This window comes from Belonocnema kinseyi, chromosome 4 (assembly GCF_010883055.1).
Source record: "Belonocnema kinseyi isolate 2016_QV_RU_SX_M_011 chromosome 4, B_treatae_v1, whole genome shotgun sequence".
NCBI lineage: Eukaryota > Metazoa > Arthropoda > Insecta > Hymenoptera > Cynipidae > Belonocnema > Belonocnema kinseyi.
Window position 1 is genome coordinate 88,411,314 of NC_046660.1, and position 18,784 is coordinate 88,430,097.

General features: G+C 33.9%; 1 protein-coding gene across 10 annotated transcripts in view; it reads left to right on the top strand.

The window, feature by feature from the left end:
• The window catches only part of LOC117171208 (trinucleotide repeat-containing gene 6B protein), an 81,521-nt gene that overhangs the window by 47,988 nt on the left and 14,749 nt on the right, over positions 1-18,784 (top strand). For 8 of the 10 annotated variants that reach the window (XM_033358293.1, XM_033358302.1, XM_033358294.1 and 5 more), the window contains exons 2-11: positions 289-338; positions 443-555; positions 1,723-1,900; positions 3,069-5,680; positions 6,753-7,080; positions 9,855-10,391; positions 10,786-11,162; positions 13,123-13,320; positions 15,105-15,263; positions 17,508-17,963. In XM_033358293.1, the coding sequence (XP_033214184.1) occupies positions 487-555; positions 1,723-1,900; positions 3,069-5,680; positions 6,753-7,080; positions 9,855-10,391; positions 10,786-11,162; positions 13,123-13,320; positions 15,105-15,263; positions 17,508-17,963 (4,914 nt within the window). In that variant the 5' untranslated portion in view covers positions 289-338; positions 443-486. The remainder of the gene's footprint in view (positions 1-288; positions 339-442; positions 556-1,722; positions 1,901-3,068; positions 5,681-6,752; positions 7,081-9,854; positions 10,392-10,785; positions 11,163-13,122; positions 13,321-15,104; positions 15,264-17,507; positions 17,964-18,784) is intronic. The other 2 variants (XM_033358303.1, XM_033358304.1) reach the window with 2 other exon arrangements.

Consider the following 18,784-nt stretch of genomic DNA (forward strand, 5'->3'; position numbering starts at 1 on the left):
CCTATTGGGGATTATTATCAGTGATATTCAGGGAATGTTAATCACTGATATGGCTGGACATTCTTCAATCAATTTATAGTTGCCGTCATTTAAATAACAATGCAAGTCAGAGAAGCTAAATTACCTTTTTCATATCATCGCAATTTATTAACATTAACGATAAGTTTAGCGCAGGAGGTGCTCTTGATATATATAAAAACTCGTTTAATATTAGCCTTTTGAGATCAGAATTTGTCCTCTATTTCTTATATTTTTTAAAATGTTGCATTCTTTTTTTTTTAATTTTAGATCTCTACTGGCATGGAGCTAGGAGCGCACTGATAGTGATAGTCTACGAGGTAATTTAGTTTCTTTCAAATATGCCTTATTCAAAAAATCGACAGTTGATAAAACCATTTTATGAATGTTATTAGATCTCTTGAATAATATTTTTAATTTTCAGATCTTGGTTTCTATGCATTGCCTGCCAAAGAAGAACTGAGCCCAATGTTTCCACACAATTCTAGTTCACATGAGATTTCTACCGAAACAAATGCCTTCGTACAAAATTCCAAGGTAAACAGAACTTTTTTGATTATTTTTGATAAGACTGAATTTCCTCGCAATGAAGTCCTACTTACGTTTTTTATTCAAAGAGTCTGGTAGATTACACGTGCTAAATCATTCCCACATTGTGATAAAAGCCAGCGATCATTCTTAAAAAAATATCCCCAACCTTTTAATTTATAAAACTCGAATGGGGCCTTTTTTCGAATTCAAATGATTTAAACACAAAATTCGAATGATATCGAAAAAGAGCGAATCAACTTTTTAATTTCTTTCTGCAATTTTTTTTGTTCATAAATGTATTACTGGCAAGAAATAGAGATATTTTTTGGTTGGTTAAATAAATATATGATGAAGTGCTTTTCAAAATTCATTAAGCAGGTATGGGGAAGTGGGACGACTGAAAAATCCCAAATTATAAAATTACTGAATTAGAAAATTCCCGACTGAAAATTGCCGAATTAGAAAATATGATTTACTTATCAAAAATACAATAATCACATGTTTTTATAAAGAAAATAATTCCTGTAAATATTTATAGTATCTTAAATGATTGTTTGTTATATAAATATTTGATTATTCTATATTTAATCAATATTTATTTGAAAAAATTGTAATTGTTTAAATTCGGGATATTCTATAATTCGGAAATCTTATTATTCAGGAATATTCCATTAAGCTGCTGTCAAACTGTTCGGGAATTTTATTAATGGGTAATTTCCCTATTCAGGAATTTTACAGAAATATGCTATGAAATATTGAAAATAATGGCTGTATTATTCAAAAATATTTTTTAAATAGTCAGACCTTATTATCGCAATAATTAAAAAACAGTGTATATTATAATAATTCTTGGAATATATCTCGACAGCGATACGTATAAAACCTCTACTACCCTCCCCTGCATGGTGGTATTTTTTAAAGGCCTCTTAATTATGTTGTATTGATACGATTATTACTCTAGATTTTATCTCGACTTTTAATTGGAAGCAGTAGCGATAATGTTGTCACTTGAAAATGAACAATTGTCAATCTTATTTATTTAATTTTTGATTCTATTTTTATCAATAACTAATTGGATGCGATTTCAATGTTTTTAATCGACTAACGCTAACTTTGACAATAGTTTTTGAGATACAATCTTTATATTATTAAATTGTTTATGTTTCTTTTCAGGGAGATGTAGTAGTATTAGAGGGAAGCAGTCTGAGTGGGGTGGGGGAGGGGAACGGACCAGAGCACGCTAGGTACTGTGATATCAAATCCATAAACAGCAGCATGATGGCAGCACCTACCAGCCACCCCGAAGCTACCGCCGCCAATGACTTCTTAACCGTCCTGTCACGCCATTCTGGTAAGATTATATGCATTTTTCTTGAAGAATAGCCTTGTTTAGGATAATAATGACCAAGTGATCTCAGTTCTTGCTTTTGCTCTATATTCTGTTGAGCCAGATGGAAAAAGCTGAAGAGAATTGCAGGTTCAGCTTCTCTGATGGCAAAGTTGTTTATTGCACATACATTTTTGGATGATTTGCTTCTGTGGTTTGAAAAAAAGACTAGTTTTTATATCTGTTCTGAGCTAGCGACTCACTTTTTCCATTTTTTTTTCGTTATGAAAGTAGTTACTTGTTTGGCTTTTTTAACTCAGAAAGTTACTGAAAAGTCTACGTTTAAGTTTCGTAACAAAAAATTAGTGTAATAGCTGTTCTTGGCAGTTTGGCAAAGTAAATTATAATGGAGTAATTAAACGAGTTCAACTACATTTATATTTACCAGTTGATAATATATGTTTTGTATAGTATACGTAAGTAAATTCAGAAAATCGCGTAAGAATCGTTAAAGATTTGTTGCATTTTATTCTATGTGAAAGTTACTAATCTCTTCATTTAAATGAAAATATTCTATAATTACTTTAAATTCTTGTTTGCAAACTGGAACAATCTTTGGAAAAAAGGGAGAATGTTGCAAACTTTAGTTATTTTCGTTCTGTTAAAAAATAGAGCTGTTCAGCATTTGAAAGCCTGATGACACGTCTAAAATCAAAATACACTTCGAACTGAAAAATTTCAAAGTAATGTCTAAATTTGAAGAAGCTGTCAAAAATAAGATTTTGAGAAAAGACATGTGCAAATCACAAGACTGCATCGGATGATCCGAATTGAAAGATTATATTTCGTGTAGCGAACTCGAGAAGCGTTAAAGATTCATAATTTTAAATTGTATGGGAAACTCTAGCACATTCGTAGAGATAGAACCTTATCCTTTAGAACAGGAAGTATTTAGACCAGTGTCGTATTTATACCAGAGGCCAAAAAGGCCATGTCGGTTTCTTTTCACTTGTATTGTCTTTTTTCGATTGTCAACTCTGCAATCGCAAAACCTATTGATGAAAATTTTAAAAAATATTGTAAATTTCAGGGTGGGCTTAGGGCCGCCTGCGGTAAAAATCCGGCTCTGGCTTAAATGAGTTGATAACGATAGTTTGAATATGACTGATGGGGTAATTGTTTGAAATTGCAGGTGAGTTCAGCTCAGCCAGCATCGGCGAGGCCCGCCAGTCAGTGGCGCCAGCAACCACAAAAAACCCAACAAATCACCTTCTAACCTATGATAATAATAAAGTAAATAACCACAACAATGCAGAACATAATCATCACAAGTACAGACAGCAAAACACACCGAGCTTGCTTGGTCAGCTAGGCAGCTCCGCCGATAATTCTAAGTCTACTTGTAAGCCGTTAAGTGATAATAAGGATAGCTTTAGCGATCTAAGCATTAGGGTACTAAAGATAAGTCTATATCTAAACGTTACGAGGGGTGATGCGTGCAACCCCGCTGGGGTACCTAGCCTAGTTAGGATACCCAAGTCTGATTACCCCCAGCGGCTGCCGTATCTCGCTGACTCTGTCGACAATTACTCCTTACTAGGGTCCCGCCTTTGCAGAGGCAACAACAATAACCTTAAGGCTAATCTTAGTTTCATAAGTAATAATAACTCAAAGTCTGTGATATTGCTCAGCTCAACCAGTTACGGTGACTACTATCTTCTCCTTAACAACAAGAGCCTCGCCACTGAATCTTCTCTTCTAGTTGACACAAATAATACTTCTGACGGATTGGAAAGCATGAAATCACTAAGCGGTAACCGCTCTCTGGTTAGCGATCTCGCGCAAATCCACCGATGGCTCGTTGAAAACCAGATCATCGCACCCACAACGAGCAGTCAACGAACACCAACGGCAGAAAGTGTCTCTGAATGTCAAATCGATGATTTGGATGACACCACTCTCGAGAAAAGATCGTTCCCCGCTTACGCTCAGAATTTCGCGGCGCATTCCGCCAGTTCTTCCATTACGCTTATCGTTTCCAAAAACGAAATCACCGACCACGCTCTGCAATCTTTCCTAGAGAGTCTCACACGAGTCCGAGAACCATCTACTTCTCCATTGGGACACCTCACCGTGACCGAGCTGACGCAACGCATATGTGTTCCATTATTGATAGAATCTAAGCGTTACGATAACGACGTTGGTAATAATGATAGTTATTATTATTATTATTATTGTAATAGTAATAATAATGAAGTTAGTGATAGGTGTATCGGAGAAGAAATGAATATTAGAAACAATAATCGAGATGTTATCCAAGACATTGTTAACGTCGCTGTGTGCTACAAGACTAGTTCTATAATGACTACTAATGTTAGGACGTTAGGGTCTCAAAATAATGGTATTAACTGTACCGAAGCAACAATGTTTACTGTTGGTGCTCTTTCATTTCAGGATAACGATAAGTCTAACAAGCCTCTAAACGATAGCTTTAAGAACGATAAGTATCAAGTGTCTACTAAGATTGGTCATGAATCTAACTCTACCGTTAAGTCTGTATCTAAGTCTACGCTAAGCGATAAGTCTAGCAATAAGTCTGAATTGTCTCGCACCGGGCGCGACATATCCGATGACAAAGAGCGAGTTAGGTCGGCCGTCAACATTCCTACACTGACTATCTGCGAGCCTACGATGACGCTTAAATGCCAATCAGCCACCGTCACATCCCAAACAAATGCTGTACCTGTTTCTCAACCCGAGAATTGCTCGAACGAAGACGATGATGATGATATTCGATCGCAACCTTGGGTCCATGATATCAACCCAAAGCACGACATTACTGACAACTACTCGATTTCCAATGATTATAAGTTAGCAAAGACCAACAATCAAGACGACAGCGCCGCAGAGCAAACATTTTTATCCTTGTACGATCAAGACTGTATCGCCCTAGAGGCTCTTATCAATGCACATGACAAGGAAACTCTCTCCTGCGTGAAACTCGAGTCGCCGCGACTGATCGCCTATGTTCGCACTCTCATTCCAGCATATCAAAAAGCTTACCAATTCGACAAAGACAAATGTGAAATTGAGCGTCAACGACTGAAGGATGCCTTGAATACTCTTTTTAGCCGACCGATGCGTACATGCAACAAAATTCTCAATCCGATTCTCGATTATAAACGACGTTGGGGGATTCCCTCAATTTTGCGATTGATGGGCGGTGGAGAGAGTTCACTCAACACCAGTGGAGCTGCCAACTGGGGAGCCACTCAGGCCACAACTCCCAACAATAATAACGCCACGCAATCCGGATGGGGTGGAACTCCAGGAAATCCTGCAGGAAACGCGGGACCTCCTAACAACTGGGGCGGTAACGTCAACCGATCCGTTACTGGAAATCCGAATCAAAATCAAGGTCCACCGGGGGCCCCGAACAACCAAGGGAATGTCAACAAAGTCAGCAATCCGAATCAACCGCCGAACACCCAACCTGGACCGCCAACCTCTCAACCGAACAATCCAGTCCAAGGAGGAAATCAGAACAATGGACAGTGGCCACAGGGAAAACCAAACAATCCTGTTGGTCCGGGACCTAATCCCACTGCGCAGAACAATAATAGCAATAACGTGCCACAACAACCCTCAGCCACGTCCAATCCCAACAACAATCAAATCGTCAATCCTGCCCAAGGATCCGTCGCTCCCACCACGCCAACTACCACTAATCCGTCAACTAAGCAACAGTTGGAACAACTCAATACTATGAGGGAGGCACTCTTCAGTCAGGATGGCTGGGGATGCGTAAGTATTTGACCATTTACTGTTTTTTTCTCTTTTTGTATTTCTAGGGTGTCGCCTCTTTTTGAGATTTGAACAAATTGCTACTTGGATGTAGCGAAATTTTTTAGTAAAAAATTCTTTTTAATCACCAACTATTTATTTTTTTTTTTTGAAGGGATTTCGACCAGTTTCAGTAAACGTTATAATGAAGGATCAAATTATCGGTAATAAACTATGATATGTTGAACCTTTAGCGGCATTTTTAATTTTAAAAAGTATGAATCACAATTATTAATTTTAAACGATTTAAATTAAAGTAATTCAATTAAAATTTTTTTAGATTATTCTAAATAGTTATCTAAAATGACGTAATTTTAGCGTCTAATTTCATTATTGTAAAGTATTTCCTATCACTTTAAAAGTATCTTGAAACTTGGTATATTAAATAATAATTTTTATTTTCTTTGAAGTTCATAAAATTTTCAGTTTTAGAATCGTGCAGCTTTGACTAACTAATTTTAAAAAGGTTCAATGTTAGATTATAAGTCTGTTAATTTTTTATTGTTCAATCAAAAACCTTTCAAATCTAAGTAATGGCTATTGCCCAAATCTGTTTTTTTAGTATACTGTCGCCTACATTTCTTGCTTCAAAATAAAGCCGTTTTTTTTATCATAAAAAGTTGCGATTATAAATGTTGGGGACATAGAGAAACAAAATTGTCCAAATAAGTGTTAAAATATTGTCACATTGAAACTCCAAAGCACTTACAGTGTATTTTCCTAAATGCATATTTTTAAAACACTCCTGTCAATCATCATATTTCATGAAATTCAGATTGATCACGGATAATCATAATTAAGCCATTAAGCCACAGGATAGATTTGTGAGATAATATCGAAATTTTCTTGCCCAGGTGCAGTTAAGGATTTCTTTACTCACATGTGTTTTTTTTCAAACGTGAAATAAATCTTATTTACCGAAGATAAAGACAGTGCACTGGAATTGATTACATAAACCATTTGCAAATATAACATCTTGTTTTTCCCCGTAGAAGAGTCCTATTTTAAATCCAATCTTTTTATTTCTCTACAGCAACATGTGAACCAAGACACAAACTGGGATGTGCCTACATCTCCAGAGCCAAACTTAACCAAAGATGGCGTGCCCATGTGGAAGCCAACAGTGAACAACGGCACCGAACTCTGGGAAGCAAATTTGCGCAATGGTGGTCAACCACCTCCCCAACAACAGGCGAAAACTCCTTGGGGACATACTCCCTCAACCAACATTGGTGGCACCTGGGGCGAAGATGATGAAGCTGCCGACTCATCCAACATGTGGACTGGAGCACCCGCACCTAGTCAACCAAATACTCCTCAGTGGCCGGGTGCTACCGGTAACCAAACCGGTATGTGGGGAGGTATGCTAGTGAAGGCTGGAGATGCCAAGTCCATTAACAGGAATGATTGTCTAAATTTCACTTTAATCTCAGTATTCGCCGTACTATTTTTTCGGCATTTTACACATTTTATTCGTGCTTATCGTGACAATCAGCGGCTCAGTCACATATTTCGATGTATCCAAAGCACAAAATTTTAAGTCTTTGCGTACACTTTGAAATATTGGATGGTTGTCTGCTCGAAGAGGGCGCTACAATCTGGCTCGTTCGCTTTTATGACCTTTTCATACCTCATCATGTCGACAGTGGCAGGCAGTCTGTCCTAGGGCGCCTACTACCCTACCTGGAAAACCTGAAATTGTCAAGGAATTTTTCCGAAAGCGTGCTAAATTCTTTTTAAATTGCAAGCTAAATTTGAATAAGAATGATTCTTCTTTGGTAAAAGTAGCTTTATATAACTGTATATAACAATTTTGTTGACAATTCTTTTTTTGGTTTGAAATTCATTTTCTTTTAACATACAATTTAACTATTCTATTTTTTTTGTAAATTTATATTTTTCAGTTGAAAATTCAAGTTTCTGGGTCAAAATTCATGTATTTTGTTTAAAATTCGTTCTTTAACGTTATAAAATTAATCTTCTTGTTTGAGCAATTATCTTTTTGCTTACTAATTTAACAGTTTGTTTAAAACTTTTTTTCACTCAACCGAAAAAATCTTTCTTATTTAAAAATTGAACTCGTGTTGAACCGTCGTATTTTTTATTGGAATTAACTGTTTGTGATTAAAAATTAAAATATTTTTTGATTTTAATGTCAACTACTACATTTTTCATTGTGGATTCATCTTTTTTGGAATACAAATTAGATTACTTGGTTGAAAGTTAAACTCTTTTATTAATAATTAATTTTTTGGTTGAAAATAGAAATTAATCTTCTTGTTTGAAAATTCTTCTTCTTGGTTTAATCAAATATTTCTGTTTAAGATTCGTCATTTTAGTAAATATTTCATCAGTTTGGTTAAAAATTGATATTTTTAGATAATATTCAATTATTTGGTTGAAAATTTGTATTCTTTAGATGAAAATTAATTTTTTATGAAAGTTAAACTATTGTCAAAAATGCATCTTTTTGTTTTAAAATCTTTCTGTTCAAGTTGAATATTTATTATTTTATATTTTTGAGTTCAAAATTCAACTATTTTATTGTTGAAAATTTAACTGTTTGTTTCAGATTTTACATATTTTGCTGAAAAGTCGAATTTTTTATTGACATTTAATCTTTTTGGTTGAAAATTCATTTATCTTTTAGAAAATTCAATTATTTGGCTTGACAAGTTAGGAATTAGATGCAGTTTAAATTTAATTTAATATATAACTGAAAAAATTATATCTGGAAAAAACCTGAAATTGTCATGGGAATTTTTTTTCAGGATTTGAGTGGACATCTTGCTGCTCATGCCCGCATGAGGAACATTTTCCAGATTCTCCTCTGCGGTATGTTTGAAAATTAAATTGATTAATGTTAGATTTCTTTCAATCAATTATTAAAAAATAGGTACCTAGATGAAATGCAGTATGCCACTTCGAGATAAAAAGCAATAATATATAAAACTATACTGCGATATTGCTGTAAAATAACGTGTATTGTGCTAAGGTTTTGTCAGTGCATGCGGTTCAGTACAAACTCTACAAATACCTAACAACGCAAACAACAAAGCGGTGTCTTCGCGGCGCATTCTGTGATACTAAATTTCAAAGTTAAAATTGAACACTTCAATATTTTCAGGTTCCATAGTTCCGATTTAAAGAAAAAACGAAGAACATAGAAATGTAATAATACCAAAAAGACATCGCTTTGTTGTTTGGTATTTTTAGCTTTTGCGCTGATTCGCATGCACTGACATGACCTCACCACAATTCAATTTATTTTACAGAAATGCCGGATCATAGTTTTATATATTATTTCTATTTATCTTGAAATTGCACATTGCATTTCATCTAATTACCAACTTTTCAATAATTTATTGAAGGAAATCTTATTTTTACGAATCTTAATATTCAAGCATCTATGCGAGGAAGGTCGGAAAATGCGAGCGCATTGGTAGGCAGGCTCTCTGCCACGGCCGGCATGGTGAGGTATGAAAAGGCCAATGCAATTAAAGTAAAATAAAATTTTATGTTCGTTCCTTATGTTTTTGTTGCAACTTCTTATTTCTTAGATGCCATTAATTTAATGAAAATTGGCTTTCCAAAGGACAAAGTTCTCTACGGAATGCTCAGCTGCAGTTTTATCCTGCATTAAGCTACTTTCCTGGTTTATATTACTGTCTGCTAGCTATTAAAAAACTCCGGCATTCACGTAGCTTTCAGTTCTACTTTGGGGGTATTTTTAATTTTGTCGAACGATTTGATTTTGCATTTTTTTTACGAGTATAATTTTGCTTTAATAAAACTGTGCTCGTGTGCTTTCGTGATCGTCTGTGTTTGATTCGTCCTCGATACTAAAGATGATAAAGGTTTGTCGAATTAAAAGTATTTCTTGCACAAATTAAAGAAAGTTTGCGAGTAATGATCTTTAGAAAATTAATTTTCTCAATACAACGCATGTATGTCGTGAGATTTCTTTGCTATTTGGGAATTTTAGAATCCCATTCGCTAGATGTTTAACTTACGAAAACAGCACATTTATTTTAGCATCACTACTCGTTTATTCTCAGTGTAAAGTCAAGTCCGATGCAGAGCTCAAACCTGTAAACGTGACTGATAAATTCGATTGGTTGCTTTTTTTTGTCAGGAGGAGGATCCAACTGGGGCGATCCTAGAATCGATCCGCGTGATCCGAGAGACATTCGATCAGTGGATCCGCGTGAGATGCGCGATCCTCGCGATCACCGAATGTCTCTAGATCCAAGAGAACATATCCGTGTCATTGATCCAATGGCACGCGATCCAAGGATGGCGGACATGCGTGGAGATCCACGTGGAATATCAGGACGTTTGAATGGAGCGAGCGCTGACGCCATGTGGGGACAACCTCCAGGTCCTCCGCATCACCAAATGGGCCATCAGCATCCGTCAGGCCCGCCTGCTAAAATGATCAATCCGTCTAGCATGAACCAGTGGGCTGGACCTCCACCAAAAGATATGATGCCTGGCGGCAAACCATCCGGATGGGAAGAACCATCTCCACCGACGCAACGAAGAAATGTTCCCAATTACGATGATGGCACCAGTCTCTGGGGAAACCCGGGAGCTAATCAACGCGCCATGCCAGGAACCAAAGTCTCACATTGGAAAGATCTGCCTGCTCAAAATCTAGGTGGACGTGCAGGTATGTCTGAAATTAAGCTCTTAAATCACGGCAGGGTACGTTTTTTTAGCCGATAAAACCCCGGGAATGTTGTTCTTTTATAGAAAAATCGACTTTCTTTCTACTTCATCTTCTTGTAATTGGTTATACGAGAGACAAAATTTGATTGTTATCACGTATTATACGTTAAAATTTGTTCTGGTAAATAGATTGAAAGCTATCAGAATTCTAAATCAAATGACTCAACACACTATGTTCTAACACAATTGTCCGCTAATGCCAATATTCCTGTACTTTTGTCAACTCACGCAATTGTCTTTTTTTAAAGCATTCTTACTCGATCCGAGCCTCGCATTCATTATAAACGTTTGTTGTGGAGTTTTCTGTTCTTTATAAAGTCGTGCTTAATTTTCAGGAATGCAGTGCCCTCCAGGAATGCCACAAAACCGAATGCCAGGTCAGCCAGGCATGAAACCAGACGTTGGTGGTCCCATGTGGAATCACCCAAGTGGACCAGGCGGAAGAAACGGATCCTGGGACGATGGCCAACACGAAACTGCTGGTTGGGACAATCCTAAGGGACCTGCGGCTTGGAATGAACCACAACTGAATCCGGCATCTTGGGGCGGTCCTACTGCTCACAAACCAAAGCCAATGGGACCTAGTGGAGGCTGGGCCGATTCTGAAATGGATCCCACACCCAATTGGGGTCATCCTACAAAACCGGCACTTACCAAAGAAATCATCTGGAACAGCCGGGAATTTCGTTCACTTTGCGAACTGGGCTACAAGGTATCTTATCTGAAATTTGGTTTACTCACTTTCATAATGACATACTTCAAATATTTTATAGCTCGTATAAAATTAGGAATTATAAATCAAATATTAAAAACTAAACAAAAAACTACGTATACCGACAAAATCCGGCTATTTATATCGGAATTTCGGTGAAAATAGCCCATAACCTCATTTAAAACCAAAAATAGAATTTTGCCGATTTCGAACAAAAAGTTTAGAAGCTTTTTAAGAATTATGAAAGGTTTCAAAGTAATAAAAAAAACATTTTCTTTTGATTCCCGGGAAAATTGAAAATTAGTTTTTTTTTTTTTTTTTTTTTGAAAAATTAATTTGAAATGAATATTTAAAAAGATTTCCAAAATTGTAAAAAAATGAATCTGGAAGATTTTAAGGAAACATTTTTTATTTTGCAGAATTTAAAAATTAATTTACGAAGAATTCGAATCATTTTAATAGATGTTTAGAAGTTCTGAAAAAAATTGAATAAATGTAAAGCAACATGTAGATGTCTCGAGATTTTGAAATAAAGTTTTGAAGCTTTTTAAGGATTTTTAAACTATTTAAAATGAAAATTATTTCACTTTTAATTTAAGAAGTGTTCAGTTTATGACAAAAATTTAATTGCTCGTTTTTTCAAATTTGTAACTTAAATGGCTAATTGTAGCTCAGTTTTTATTGCTTCGAATGGAAAAATTTATAGCTTTAGACTACGATTTTTTAAATTTCTTTGCCCGTGAAAAATGTTTGCGAACCAGGAAAAAGCCGAGAAATTACTGGATATTTCTTTATGCGATTAACACGGCCACCCTGAGAAATCTTCCGTTGTTTTTTACTATTTATGGTATCAAATTCCAATATCTTTTTATTAAAATATCAACTATTACATTTTTCGTTAAAAAATAATCTTTTGGTTGAAATGTCAACTACTTCTTTGAAATTTCATTTTTTGGTTGTTAAGGATTCATCACTAGTTGAAATTGTTCTCTTCTGTTAAACATTGAATTATATTTTGATCGTTCTTTTTTTTAAGTTAAAATTTAACTTATATATTTGAGGATTCATAATTTTAGTTAAGAAATTAATCTCTTTGGGTACAAATTGAACCATTTTGTTGAAAATTCATCTTTTAACAGAACATTTTTGGAGGGAATTTATTCTTTTCTTTTGTTAAAAGTGGAATTGTTTAATTGAAAATGAACCTGTTTTGATCAAGGATTGAACTATTTTATTGAAAAACAGTCGTTTTTAGTTGACTTCAACTATTTTGGATTAAAAATTAAATTCTTTTTTATTGAGATGTCCTTCTTTGTGAAAATTAATTTTTCTAACTAAAAATCTAAATTCCATTTTTAATTGAAAATTGATCTTTGTTTAGTATAAAATTAATCTTCTCGGTTAAAATTTATATATTTGGATAAAAATTCAAATTTTTTTGAAAAGAAAACTATTTTGTTAAAAAGTAATTTTTTAAATTAAAAATGTATTTTTATTTGTAGTAAAGTTCTCTTTCCTGGTTGAAATTTCACCTGTCTTGTGAAAAATTCGTTCTTATCGCTTTAAAAGTAAACTATTTTGTTCAAAATGAACTTTTTTGTTGACAATTTATATTTTGATTCAAAATTCAACTGTTTTCTAAATATTTGACTTTTTAGTTTTAAAATTGAACTCCTGTTCAAAATGCATCTCTTTTTTTAGAAAGTTAATCTTGTCGGTTTGAAGATTCAACCGTTTTGTTGAAAATACAATATATTTGAAGTTACAATTTTAGATTTAAAGCATTTCATATTGCATTCAATATGGTAACTACATTAATTTTATCAACAAAAATTTATTCCCGTATATTCGTACAAAAACATCCTATTTTCCCTGTTTTGAGAGCATTTTTCTGCCGTACAATCTGTAATGATTTTACACAATACTTCTCGAAATTAATCTTTTTCTTTAATATTTTCAGAAGGAAGACGTGGAAGCAGCTTTGCGAAGTCGCGAGATGAACCGAGACGAGGCTCAAGAACTTCTGAGCCAGGTTCGTCCTTTGGATCAATGGCGCCGCCACGACGCTCATTCTGGATATGACCTCGGAAATCAAGCAACGACAGCACCAACTTATCCGAGATTCAACCATGTCGCGCAGCAGATGTCATTCCCTCCGGTAAGTCTAAAAATATTTTCCTCTCCTGCTGAGCATCTATCCTGGTGGAAACTAGCAATCAAACTGCATATTTTGCGAGGCACTGATATACATATCTCGAAAGTTATTTTTCTTGTTATCCCTCATTTTTGTGCACAGGGAAGCTGGGATTCTCTCGAGAGAGTGTCTCACTTTCTCCACCTTTATGTTAAACGCAAATTCCCCAGGGAGTTTGAGTTTAATCGTAAATCTGTGACACGAGCCGTGTTGTGTTCACGTTTTCTTGTTAAAGTAGCTATTGCAAAATATGAAGATGGTGTGGTTCAAAGTGGTTTTGAGTGGTATCAGTTAACACGTGAGGGTTGTGCGAATTTAAATTTCTAATGGGTGTTTTGTTCGACTTAACATTTTCACATGATTGACTCACTAGAAGATTAGTTTTCTAAATACGTGGTGGAGGTTTTTGCCAGGTTTTGTCTGAGTAGTAAGAAAAAGTACAGCCTTACATCTAGTTCTATTTGTTCGGAAAGATTTATTTTATTATTTCTTGTTATCAGGAATTGATAGTTCAAAATGAGTTTACAAATTAAGGGAAATCGTTTTGGTTTCCAAATTTTTGAATATTCGCTGGTGGCTACTGGACCGGGAAACCGGGAAATGATTGAGAAAATGTCAGAAATGAAAATGAATTTATTCAATTTCAAATTTGCAATTTTTATAAGAATAATTATTGCAAAGTAAATATAAACATCAGTGCTTAAATTTAACCATTTTAATCGTTATCATATATACATTTCAAATTGTTTATTTTGGAATGTTCATAATTTAAAAATGTACAACTTTGTATGTTTACTTCAATCCTGTTGGAGTCACTTTTTTAACACTTTAAATTTTCAATGCTTCTGTATCAAATTGTTTAGCTTGTAATTTAATTTTCTCAAAATGGTATAAGTTTGTTATTTAGAGATCAAAGCCTCAAGAGCTGAGGAATTTATAAAATATTTTTGACTGAAAAACTTGATGAATTAAGTAATTTCAAATCTATAGAGTTTGAAACTCAACCATAGTCATGTACAACCTTTTTGATTTAACGAATTTTTGTTCAAATTGAAAGCAGCAAAATTTAAGCTTTCGTAATTCAAATGCTTGAAAATTCAATTAGTTAAATATTAAAAATTGGACAGTTTCAAATTGAACACCTTTAATAGTCAACAAATTTGAATTAGAAAGCCTTTAATACTCAATAATTAAAGAAAAGTATTTGAAATAGAAAAACTCGGAATTGAAAGTGCTTGGTGTTGAGTAATTTTATACTGAAGCCATTTAGCATTTTATTAATATTGTTATCATTAAAAACGTTAAAATTCAAATAATTTTAAGATCAAGATTTGGAAAAGTCAACTATTTAAAATTAGGTGCGCTTGAAATTTATTAAATTTGAATGTAAATGTTAAAAATTGTGCAGTTTCAAATTACAATCCTGTAGAGTTAAATAATTTGATATAGTTACATTTTTTAAATGTTTAATTTCCGATCTTAAACTTTGTAGTTTCTCAACCGATAAATGTTTGAGATTTTGTTCTGTGTCTATAGTGGCCACACTGGAATAATTTAAACTTTAAATTTCCATTCCTTGTAAAATCTGAAGTTGCCAATTGAATAAATATTGGTAAAAAGTGTTGATTTTTAGCTTATTGTTTGTGGATTCTATATGAAAGGCTGTATCTATTTAGCTTAAACTAGTGTAGTGAAGGGATCGGAGATTAGGAAGGGACAGGGGTTCAGGGTGTTCGTATGTAATGCAGGGGGCCGGAGTGCCCAGCGGGGCGGCTACTGGTGGCGTAAGTGGCTCGGTGGCCAGCGCCAGTCTCCTCAAGCTCCAGCAGCAACAACAACAGCAGGCAGCTGTTCAACTGCAGCAACAACAGCCCAGTTCCAATGCGCCGCAGCCTCCTTTTAACCAGGTGAACTACCTGACGTCGGGAACAAACATTTTTATTCATTTACTTGATATCATTTAACTTACTCCTTTTACACTCTTAGTTGAACCATATAGTTGACTCTTGGTTCTTTCAAAAATTCTTCCTATCAGACTATCCTAATTATCCAAATTTCCATCTACCAGTTTCATTTCATCTCCTTCAAAATTCACAACTACGCAAGGCATTGTTCGCTAATTGTGAAAGTTTCTAGTTCTGATCGAAACAGACTCAAATTTCTAGTTATAGTTGCATGCAATGTTTGACCCTGTTTTTCATTCAAAGATATTTTTAAATAATGGAAGGTTTCGAGTCGACTTTCTCTTCTTCTGTTTGAAACCTTCTCATCGCTTTTATCTTTTGCATGATCTTTTGTAGAATACATTCTGAAATGCTTGACTTTTGTGCATGTAAAAAAGCCTTGATTGTAGAAATATTGTATGCTTTTGAAAGTATATTCAGGGTGGCGACTTGACTGGGGAAACCGAGATATGACCGGTGATTCAACTTAAAAACCGGGAATTTACTTCTGGTCGCAGTAAAATTCAAGTTCTCATTATTCTAATTTTTTGGATTTAGAAAAGTGATTTTCTACTTTACAGCCGCAGATTTTTTATGATATCTTAATCTTTATCGCATTTTACTGGCCTACTCATTTCTCGTGACGCGAAACATGCAGGTTTTAAATTCATAATTTTAATTTAAAATTCATCTCTGGTTGAAAATGTTACTACTTTGTTGAATATCAATTGTTTTTTAGCTAAAAATGTAACTATTGCAGTAGAAAATTGAATTATTTTGTTGAAACACCGTTTTTTGTTTGGTTAAGAATTAGATTTTTAACAGACAAATTAACCATTTTGTTTTTCTATTCTAGTTATTCGAAAATTGATCTACCTTTTGAAAAAATCGTCTTTTTGTAGAAAATTAGTTTTTATGGTTGAAAATTCGTCTTTTTGCCAAAATATTTAACTATTCCAATTGAAGATTCAACATTTTAGTTGAAAATTCATAAGTATGATGGCAAATTAATTTCTTTAACTTAAAATTGAACTATTCCATTTTTTGTTGAAAGTTGAGCTTTTCTGGTCATAAGAAAACAATTTGGATGAAAATTTGTCTAAAAATTATAACTAACTGCAGTTGAAAATTGAATCATTTTGTTGAATCTCCGTTTTTGTTTTGTTTTGTTTAGAATTAGATTTTTAATAGAAAAATTAACCATTCTGTTTTTCTATTTTAGTTATTCGAAAATTGATCTACCTTTTGAAAAATTCGTCTTTTTGTCGAAAATTAATCTTTATGGTTAAAAATGCACTTTTTGGCATAATATTTAACTATTCCATTTGAAGATTCAATTTGTCTTCTTTATTTAAAAATTCAACTATTTCAATGAAAAGTCATGTATTTTGTTGGAAAATGTTATTTTTTAGTATAAAACTAATCTTTTCATAATGTTAGTTGAAAATTCATCATTTCGGTTTAAAATTTAACTATTCCAGTCGAAGATTCCTAATTTTATTTAAAAATTCATCACTTTGTTTGAAAATTGAACTATTTTGTTGAAAATCCGTTTTTTTAAATATTTTTTCAGCTGAAAGTTTATCTGCCATTTTTTAAAAATGAATTTATATTTTCTAGTGCAAAATTTAAGTATTTCTTTTTTAATTAATTTTTTTGTTAATATTTTGTTCTTTTGTGTTAAAGGATATTTGGAATAAACGTCATGAATTAAAATATATATATTTGCATTTTGCGGAAAATATTCGTATGTTACTTTCAGTTGACTGGGAAATGACCTGGAATTTGAAATCGTCCGCCAAATCGCCACCCTGATATTCAAAAAGAGAGGACAGAAGATGTTTAAAATCATTGAAGAGTAAATCATATAAATTTAAGATAAATTGGATTCAATAAATCTGTATCTGTCCTTTCATGATTTTTAGTTACTTCTTCAGATTTGCATGTCAAACTTCTTTTTTTTTTTTGGACACAGAACAGATTCTTGAATAATAAAAAGTTTGCTGACCAAAAAATCCATTCTATTTCAAGGCAGTTGTAATATTTTCTTTGGCTTCTTTCTAAAAAGAGCCAAATGCTTAATTGCATTAAAGTAGTATTAGGGTTGCAAAGAAAGTTTATTAAATTTCTTCTATTCCTTACTCATGCAAGATTCATTGTGTAGGCGACGCTAGACAAAAATAAAATAAAAACCATCCTTGTTTCCAGGCATCGAGAACCCCACAAAATCAGCCTAGCACCCAGCAGCTGCGTATGCTTGTGCAACAAATCCAACTTGCAGTACAAGAGGGTTATCTTAACCATCAAATTTTGAACCAACCCCTGGCACCTCAGACGTTGATTCTCCTAAATCAACTTCTACAGCAGATCAAGGTTCTGCAGCAATTGCATCAGCAGCACACAGTTCAGAATACAGTGAAAGGAAACAACCAGACGCTTCTTCAGATCAGCGTCCAGATTACCAAGACAAAGCAACAGATCGCCAATCTGCAGAATCAAATCGCTGTGCAGCAAGCCACGTACATGAAACAACAGCAGCAGCAGCAGCAACATCCAGCTGCACCCTCGCAAACTTCGGATTACTACAAAGCTCCCGTTCATGATCCCATCAGCGCTCTACAGAATTCCTTCAGTGATCTTGCAATGAATAAAGAGCCACCAGTGGTGAGTAGAAATTACTTGTAGATAGAATTGTTCGTGTGTAAACTTCTTAGACTGCGAAATTGGGAATATAGCCTGCATCAGAGTGTTAAACAAACGCTTTGGGTGTCATAAAACAGTTACATGTTTTTAAAGTTAAAGAAAGCCTATTTCGAAATTTTGAATTAAAAAAATTGTGAAAATTCAGCTGTTGGGACCTGATTTTCGAAGACTTCTTTGAAAAAAGTATCCTTGCGATGTTCAGGATAACTCTAGATAAAAAGTACAATTTACAGTCAAATTTACGCCACGTATTACCTTGTAAAATAACTTCTGATCAAAGAAAAGAATCCTTTAATTCAATCAGTAGACAATCCTATTTACATATAATGAGTTTGGCAGCGTCTTGACATGTACTATCAGATGCAAAAAAAACAACATTTTTTGAAATTTCCAGTTGTTTTTTATTCAAACTTAGAATCTCTTTGGCAGAAAATTAATCTACGTCATTTTAATTCATTATTTTGTTAAAGATTCATAATTTTAGTTGAAAATTCATCGCCGGTTGAAATTTTTTAAATCTTCGAAAATGAATTTTTTACGGTAAAATTAAATATTCCGGTTGAAGATTCATTGTTTTAGCTGACAACTTATCTCTTTGGTCCAAAGTTGAACTATTTTGTTGGATATTGATGTATTTTATTAAAAGATTTACCAACGAAAGTAAAAGTTGATCTTCTTGTTAAAAGTGCAACTATTTGGTTGAAAATTAATATTTTTAGGTTGAAAATTCACGTGTTTTACATAAAAATCGTCTTTGGCTTGCAAGTAAAAGAACCTGGTAG